Source organism: Platalea leucorodia (genome assembly GCF_965183815.1).
Source record: "Platalea leucorodia genome assembly, chromosome: 6".
NCBI classification, from domain to species: domain Eukaryota; kingdom Metazoa; phylum Chordata; class Aves; order Pelecaniformes; family Threskiornithidae; genus Platalea; species Platalea leucorodia.
In genome coordinates, this window is record NC_138828.1 from 30,728,898 (window position 1) to 30,738,650 (window position 9,753).

At 36.1% G+C, this 9,753-nt stretch overlaps 1 protein-coding gene across 1 annotated transcript in view; it reads left to right on the forward strand.

Annotated features, from left to right (window-relative positions):
- Positions 1-9,362, forward strand: part of TACR3 (tachykinin receptor 3) — a gene marked incomplete at both ends in the record, with an annotated part of 37,758 nt that extends 28,396 nt beyond the window's left edge. The window contains 2 exons of the mRNA XM_082316500.1: positions 5,904-6,100; positions 9,047-9,362. Of these exons, the coding sequence (XP_082172626.1) occupies positions 5,904-6,100; positions 9,047-9,362 (513 nt within the window). The remainder of the gene's footprint in view (positions 1-5,903; positions 6,101-9,046) is intronic.
- Between the last annotated feature and the right edge of the window lie 391 nt (positions 9,363-9,753).

Consider the following 9,753-nt stretch of genomic DNA (forward strand, 5'->3'; position numbering starts at 1 on the left):
TCTTCAGTGGAATAGATATTTCTTGACATGTTGACAGGATCATAAAGTCATTGTCAAAGCTGTTTTCCATGCAACATTAGAAAAATATCATTTTAAAATGGCAGTAGCTAAGACCACTCATGAAAAATATTAGAATTGCTTTGGATGGGGGGGGCGGGCGACGCATTTTAGCGTTTGTAAGGCAGCAATCTGATTCAAAGCCACTTCATACTAGAACAGAATATCTTATTCAACTTTACCACTTAAATAAAGTGATTGTGAATTCTGTCTGCAGCAAGGGATTATCCAAACTGAAATGAAAAGTAGTTTCTTTATTTCAAGCAACTGAGAAAAAAATTGAAGGAAAGTATAAGTCAGAAGAATAAAATGATTTGTCGAGCACTGGAATTGACAAGTACCTTACCTGACTGAAAGAATTCCAAGATCTCCGATTCTTTCTCCTCCTAAACGTGTACCTCCTTCAGCTATCAAGAATCTATCCTTTCTATGGGCTAGAAGAGCACAGCAAATCCCTGAGCTTGTCAAAATTATACGAAAACCCACAGCACTTAGTATCTCAGAAAGCAGTCCTATCTCTGTACTAATTCCAGTAGAGTTACCTTTGAATCCTAATTTTCTTGCAAAAGATACTTTACTCCAACTAAGCATTGCGGAGAAGCAAAAGACATAATGGTGTTCCCTTCTCTCTGGTGCTTAGTACACAAGTGCCATGTATGTCCCCAGGATTGGGAAGTGGGTTTACTGATTGCATCCTAACATGTTGGGAGAAATACTTTGTACAATGTTAGTTTGGTATTTTACTTCTTCCAAAAGAGCACAGAGCAGAAAGAGAAACACATTATGACTCCCAGATATCATCTGTGAACTATGCTTAAGTTGTATTCATGTGGACAAATAATATCCATGAGTGGGTAAACCAAGACATTCTTACAATGTATGGGTTCTTAAAGTATTTGCTCTGCTTCTCATTTACATCTATATAACACCTAGAAGTAAAAGTTCTGAAACTAATGACGTTATGGTGTGTGATATTGGCACAAATGAAATCAGAAGTGAAATTCCTGACCTTGTATAAGTAGCAATATCAAAGATGACTTAGAAAGGCAATAAGAAGCTGCAGAGCAGATCGAAAAGGAAATGATTCCCTAGCCTAGGCCTTAGGTATTGACGGCAAATCGATACCTTGCAATGTGAATTGCTATAGCCCCCCAGCATCAACTGAGTCTCTCATAAAAGTATATTTTATTCCTAATCTTTCAAGAGCTGTTCTCAATGCTACATCTCAATCATACTCATTTTTCTAGCTATTTTTCATGCAGAATAAAAACAGGAGAAGAAAAAAAAATTTATTTGCTTCTCTTTATAAGTGTAGTGGAATCTGTTATCTCCTTTTCAATTTTACTGCTTCAAATGTTTCACAACAAAAGCAAACCTGCAAACTCCAGTTCCAATGAACTTACGTCTATTTTGTTCTTTCAAATAATTTTTTTTCTCATTACATATCATTCATTAATGAAAGATTGCTTCTTACTCAGAGACGAAGAATTTAAAGCACCGGGCAAGACTACAAAGCACATAAATTAACTTTTTTCATAGACATAGTTTTTCTCAGGCAGAAGTACATAAATATCAGCAGGACATGTTGACAAAAAACAAAATATAAAATACTTTGATTTTCCACCATATTCCAAATCTAGCCTCAAGACTTGCCTAAAGGTTCCACAAATGAGAGGCTCAGTACAACTCATTTTAACAAAAGTCCTGGAAGAGGAAAAAAACCAAACCCTTTCCTCCAACCATGCTGCCTACAATACAGAAAGGGAGTTTGAACAGAACACAAGGGGAAAACAGTGCCACTGGGACACAGGTTGGTGATGTTCACTGCAATCACACATTTTGGAAATGTCCATGGTGAAATGATGGCAGGAACAGAGCTAGACATTAAGCACAACTGAATTCAGTCATTTTCTAGATTGCTTGCTTCAGAAATGCTTCCTAACGCACAAGAGCACACCCTTATTAACGAATTCTGTGCAACACAGAACAGAGGAGAAAGCAATTGAAAAATGGTACTATCTCAAAAAAAAAAAAAAAAAAAAAGCAGAACAGGCATATTAAAAAGAAATAAAATGAAAGAACTTTGTATTGTCAGAGCCACAGGTCTAAGTACTCCAAACAAACAAACAAAAATACTCTGCAGTTGAACCTGCAAGGTGTCATTGGAGATTCTTTACTGAAACATCACAGTGTACTGGGAAGAGACGACCAGGCTTTTGCGACAAATTCATACTTGGCCTGTTTCACTTATTTTCCCTGTGCCCTAATTGAGCTTAACAGTTTACTGGCACTCATTCATCAGGATTTATACCAAGTAAAATCAAGGTGCCCTGAGTTTATAGACCTTGAAGGCAGTTTCTGTTCATAGTTATTGCTATCATCAAGAAATGAAACTTAACACTGGAAAGACCAAGGGGATGGACAAGAACCGCAGCCATAAACTGTAAGGTATGGCCTTGCATACTGTGCATCACTGTCTCTGAAAGAGGAAAGGAAATTGGGAATAATCTCCCTCCTTTTCAGCTTCCTCTTATTCTTCTTTTCCTCCATTTCTGCCAACATATACTCATTCTTAGCTGATGAAAAAAGGACAGAATAGTGCTTTTTGATTTGTCTCATAACTTCTGTGGTTGACTTCAAATTCAACTGTAACCGCCCTGTGTTTCAAACAATTTTATGCCACACAGACTTGCAACATCTCACTTCTCCTCAGGTAACACGAGTGCACTGTACTACTCAAAAGAGTGCATAATACTCAAAAGAATGACAACTCAACCTTGACTTCTCTTAAACGTCCCTTTTTGCTGGAAAAATGAGCACTTTTTTGTTCCAGGAAAAACTACTTTACACATTAATAAGGAAACCCCATTGCATGTCTCCCCTTCAACATGCATATATCAGTATATTACCATTCACTTCAGTGAAACTCAGACCGATACAGCCTTATCTAAGAGGAAAATTATCCTTTAAATTTTTAGGTAATTTTTGCTATTTACAAAAAACAGCTGCAAACCTGAATGATTAAGAACATAGCGTGCCTCACTGTCTGTCATTCCAGTGATGTGTTACTTCACAAATTAAATCAAACACTAATGGTCATCTAAAATAATCTTTTGCTTGTCTAGTTTAACTATTTGCTTCAGAAATTTCTGCTTCCATGATGATGATGACTTAATATTTAATCATGGATTTCCAGACAGAAACACCAAGAAGAAAATTTTATGCTGCTTTCACCGTTTTTAAAGATGAGTGTGTTGTTTTAAACTAAGCAGTAACCTTGCAGGAAAAGATGTTATTTTCTGGGGGTGATTTAGCATTTTTCATTTAAAAACTTTAAAAAAACAAGTTAAAAGGTTTAAAATAAGAATCAAATTGCCTGAAATTGTGACAAAAATTTTTACTTGAGGATTTTCTTTGGGTCATACTTTAAATAGTTATTTGGGATTTCTGTTTCTCTGAAGAAAACCTGAAATATTACATTTGCATTAAACCAAAACTTAATTAATTTTGTGTTAATTTCTGAGTGCAGTAGTTGAAATAAAAAAAGCTATTATTTGTACAGCCTGTGAAGGTTTATTAGCTTTAGGAGAACTTTAAGTAGACTTGTGAAGCACTGCTTGCCTTGCCCTTCGATATAACACTGAAAACTGGCCAATAAGAATTTGGATGTCAGAAAAAAGACAAAAAACTTTCTTTTGAAAATGTTGTTAATTCAATTTAGTATGCCAAACTGGCAACCTGCACTCTTACTGCTATTTCTAGCAGCTCTGGGGCATGAGCGGCACAGTGTTCAACTGGATTAAACTACATTTATTGCTGGAAAGCGCCACTGTTTCAATTCTTAAGCATTGTACAGATGAAATGTTCAGTATAAATATGGATTTGCCTGATTACACTTTGAAAATTTGGAGACAAAAATCAAGCCTCAAATCCTTCCATTTAGTACCTATGATATGATAAATAATTCTAAGAATAATTTCACGTGCAGAGCTGGTACTGCAAGACTTGCTAATTAAATATCAAAGCAAGTAATTAGACTCTCAAGTGTTCTGAAATTACAGAAATCCTGAATGGTGTTGAAGTAATACTTATCATTCCTGGCAGGTATAAAAACACAGCAACAAGCAAAGTGCACCTGTAAATCAATGGACAGAGAGCTTAAGTGTTGTGGTAAAACTATGGAGTTAAGTCTTCTACCTGCACAATTTGTGGAAGGCACAGGCGTAAATCCCCAGCAGAAGAATAGTGGAAGTTATGTCCAAAGGAGTAGAAAAGACATGCCATTTAATGGTAGACTGTGATTTGACAACATATTTTTATGGCATCATTTCAGATATATAATTTAGTCCAGAAATGTCTATTCACATACAGTCACAACCTCTTCCCTCCCCCAAAAAACGTCTTATATACAGTCCCATATACATCTACACATGCCTAGATATGGACATACAGATGTACACTCGTTGCCTTCCCTTCTAATACTGATCTTCCTTCTGCAATGATTTACAGTTAACTGGTGAAAAGTGCTTTAGAAGAACTAAATATTAATTATGTTGTTCTATATGTGGCCAGATGTCCCTTTTGTATCTTTAAGCGATGATCGGTATATGTATCAGCAATAATAAGCACTCGCATTAAGTAAAATGTTGTACAGTACAGTCCCAGCCAGCAGAAAAGCTTGTAAACTGATGCCAGATACTAAATGAAAAATTGCTTCGCTTCCCACAGCAAGATGTAATGTGAGTTAAGGACAGTGCCATGACATTTATGTGTAAAATGATTTAATTACGTTAGCTGAAATTTTATAAAAATATCAACCTAAGACATGTAGGTATCAGAAATTTCAGCACTCTTCCCCCCCCCCCCCCCCCCCCCCGCTCCGGCAAAACTACAAACAGTAGGCAATGGCACCTTGTACAGAGAAATGAAAGGAACTGTTGACAGCAATCCCTATTATTCCTCAGTATTCACAGTACAAACGAACAAGCGACCTCCCAGCACAGACCTATCATGTCTGGTTTCATTTTACCTACAAAAAGAAAATCTGTTGTGTAAACGTGTGACATACTGTGTTGAAAATGGTAGCTGGGCTAGTATTTGACATAGTTGAAGAGGAAAAGACAGGAGTGAAAATTTTACATGACTCGCAACTTTTCTTCTTGTGTTTCAAAGCACAAAACAGAGCTCCTCTTCATTAGTGCTTAATGGAAACTATGGAAGCTAACAGATGTTATGATGCCTGCAGAAAACAACAAATAATGATCACCAGCCAAGGAAATTGTTAGCTTCTGAAATTAAACAGGATACTGCAGTTGCTCATTTCCTACGACAGTGTTTGCTCAAACCACATCTAATAATTGGGGACAAGGAATATACTTGCAGACCACAACAGAAAAAGACACCAGGGTCAATAAAGGCCAAAATGAGGTGTCCAAGTAAAACACCTTGTAACCTTATTCCATGATTAGGTGTACAGAAAAAAGTAATATTTTAGATAGCCAAATATAAGTAAGCAAATTCATTTCTTGGGAAGAATCAATACAAATGAAGTTAGAGAAGATTTTCATGTTATTTTCCTTAGGAAAAGGAGGATCTCCAGCCAAGAGGGGGCGAAGAAGAAGAAAAAAAAAAAAAAAAACCACAACAAAAAAACCCCAAAACTAAACAGAAATAGAAATTTAGGAAAGTCAGATTAAAAGGGAAGTTATATAAAGGCATATTCATCTTTGCTTTGACTAACTTTAATAATCAAATGCAAGAGAACTATTAATGGATGTTGAAATGCTAGTCCAAATAAAAAAGGCTAATGTATATTATAAAATAGCATTATTACTTCCTTCTTTCAGGTGGTAAAAATGATGATTGTGGTTGTGCTGACATTTGCCATCTGCTGGCTGCCCTACCACATTTACTTCATAGTTACTGGGATCTATCAACAATTAAATCGGTGGAAATACATTCAGCAAATCTATTTGGCCAGCTTTTGGCTTGCCATGAGCTCTACAATGTACAATCCCATTATCTACTGCTGTCTTAATAAGAGGTAAGAGCTGGTTATGAAAGAGTTGGTATGCATAACCGCAATGAGAATATAAATGGTTAAACGGGATAAAAGACTAAGAATTTTCACTTGAATAGTTTTCAGTTAGTGGGAAAGAAAAACAAAACAAAACAAAAAACTTCCTTTAGGTTTGTACTTGAAATGAATCCCAAAAAAACAATTGCGCACTTCCAGTAAACTCTTTGGTCTACTTAAAATTTGAGAGCAAAATTCAGTATTCAGAAACCAGCCCTTCCATTTCCATATACAAAATTTAAAATCTATAGCAGCTTAATACTTTTTGGCTTGCAAAACATTAAAATAAAGAAGTAAAGACAGTCATTAGTGACATATAGTACAATCTGTATGTTCAGTAACTAATTGTAGCCACAAATTTGTTTTGCAGTGCTGGAAGAATATAATATGAAATGTGATTTACTGTGTATTTTCTACCTCACCATTAGATTTCTACTGAGCTCTGAGGTCTGTAACAGGCTAATAAAATAAATATTTATATTCTCATTACTCAATAGTAAATTTAGTACTGTTTGATAGCAACGCATTACACTGAATCTCAAAGGCACTGCACTTGTTGAGTTTGGTGAGATTTTACAGATATTTGGCAGTTTGAGACTACTGGATTGCAGAATGAACTCATGTTTTTCATTTCAGCTTGTAGAACCAGGATCTAAACAAACATCATCCTGGCCATCCTATTTTTCAGTATTTCTTCTAGTATTACTGGATAAAGACCATGAAGAACACTGAATTAATTCACAAACTCAGTCAGTATGAATCAGTACTGAATAAGTAATCTTAAATGTTATTTGAAATATCTTTTGAATGAGCAGCCAGTGTCTTTAATTGCTGACAAACTTTATACCAATTTTGTTAAATATTTATAAAACCCCAGTAACGATCATGCAATAGCTGTCAAAAGGAGTCTAATTGAAAATGAAGTGACCAAATCCTGCTGAGTTTTTATTGGTGTAAAAACACTGGTGTCTGCCTCCTTGATGAGGATAGCTTATGGTGCTTAACATTCATAGTCTTCTAAAATGTCAAGATAATGCCTGATTTCATACAGCCTTTTGCTCCTTTTGATCATTTACAACTGTTTAAAGAAGAGGCAAAGTTTTAGTATGCTAGAATGAAATCCTAACTCAAAGGGCAAATTTTCCATTAATTTCAACAGAAACTAGATTTCACTGGGTGTCCAGTGCCTGCAAAATCAAAGGCGAGGAAGAACGAGGCCTCATATTTTCTCAATTACTACCATAAGCCCTCTAAAACATGCCATTTTCTTCAGAAACTTTTTATGGCACAGTTACAAAAGATGTTATTCATAAAAAATTAGTATTTCTGATGTAGCTTATGTTGACACTCCTACACTGCAAAATTAAACATCTGAATTAAAGAATACAAATTGAACAAAAATGTCATAATTTTGAGACACACTAAAGGCCACCTTGTTCAGAATTTAATGCAAGAATGAAATATTGGTGAAAGTTTTCTTATAATTAAGTTCTATATTGAAATCAAGAAGCTTGAACATCTGCTTCCTTTTCATGCAGTAGGAAAATACAGCCTGTTGCTGGGAGTCAGATCAATTCATCCAGTATTGTTATCTCTGCTGGATCTAGTATCAGACAGAGTTACACCACCTATCCCCTGCTTCATCTTCCAGACTAATTAGGATATTACTTACATATCTAGATAAAAGAGCATTATTTCAAGATGAAGAAAAACCATGCCCTGAATGAGAAAGAGGATAAAAGGCAAGACAAAAAATAATGCAGTCTAAAGATGTTTAGGTTTTTCAGCTTCCTTCACTAAATCCATTTCCATCAGAGGTTCTGCCTGTATTTTTCACAACATGGACTGCATCTAAACAGTGGTATGCTGAATAGCAAGCTACCTGCTCATTTGTCATCACGTGACAGCTCTGTGGCAAACTTAAAAAATTGAGGAGGAAAGAAAGTTATTTTTGTGAGATCAGTCAACTTTCACTGAAAACTTAATCTAAATTTTTATCTGTAGTCATCACTGCGGCAGCTGAACCATTGCTCCAAAAAGCTTACAGACACAATAAACAACACAGCTGATTATTGAAACAAAAGCAAGAGAAGCAAGACAAGTGACAAAGTCTGATAAGTTTTAGGTCTAGGTGAAAATGTGTTCCTTTTCAGGTTACACTTAAATATCTAGCAAATTGTTTTACTAATATATTTAACTTCTGGAAATGTATGCACACAAAAAGTAATAATAGTCTTTATAGTAAATCTCTGTCTCTGAATTGAAATGAAAAGTAACCCTGTATGAATATTGCAAGCACGAATGTGTTAAAGCCTGAAAATTCCTGTTTATACACCATTAACATTCAGTGTTTAACCTTCTAGGATCTTCTTTAATTATTCCAAATTATATTCCAAATATTTTATATGAGCAATTATTAGTCATTACATCATTCCCATTTAAGCATGTCCTTTAGAGAGGGAAACACAGAAGGGATATTGGAATTTGGAAGCTGGGATAGTATTTTAGAGAAAAGAATGCTACAAATGTTCTTGCTGAGAGAAGATGAAAATATAGGTGCAGATTTCATCATGAGTCAAATCAAAATGATTTCTGTGAAGATAGTCCTATGAAAGCTGGTGTTTGTTTATTTAGGCAGTAGCAAAAGAAGGGACATTGAGTATCAGGAAAATACTAATGTTAAAATGCAGGGAAAGTATATAGAAAATCAGAAACAAATGAGCTGTTACCACTGTCTTTTTTACCCTACTCAGATTTTAGTCAAGCAAACTCCCACTAACTTCACCACAAACAGGATTAGGGGCAAGATAATTAGCCAAGCCAGTGTCCTGTCAGCATGGTATATGTTTTCAGATGAAGGCCTGTGGCCGGCTGTCGCAAGCACAGGCTTTCACCAAGCATCCTTCTTCCCAGGTTCCGAGCTGGCTTCAAGCGAGCCTTCCGCTGGTGCCCCTTCATTGAGGTGTCCAGCTATGATGAGCTGGAGCTCAAGGCAGCCAGGTTTCATCCCACCCGGCAAAGTAGCCTATACGCTGTGTCCAGAATGGAGTCCAGCATGACAGTGGTGTTCGACACTAATGATGGAGACAACACCCACGGCAGCCGTAAGAAGAGAGCAGCTCCGAGGAACACGAGTTTCAATGGCTGTTCACAGAGGAATTCCAAGACCACCTCCACAGCCTCAAGTCTCATCAGTTCACTGCACACATCAGTAAATGATTATTCCTAAGCATTTCATGGTGACAGCTGCTAGAAGGGCAGCACCGGACAATGTTCTCCTACTTTGGGACTAGATATTCATACCACAGGAAAGCAAACATAATTCCACTGACGAACCCTAGTTATAAATATTGTGAGACTTTTAGACATCACTTTTCTGCTTTGGAGAGAAAGAGGAGTTTGAAGACATACGTATGCATCAGTCCGAAAGCACAGTCGCACCTTATGCACGGCAATGTTTGTAGGGATTATCTAAAATAAGCCAACAGCATGAAAAACATTGTTTCATTTGACCTGTGGCATTTATGTTTCACTTACTGAAATGTAACAGGCTCCTTTACTTATTGAAGATGAAATGTACAACGTTTTCTATTATGAGTGTATTAATTCTACGATAACAA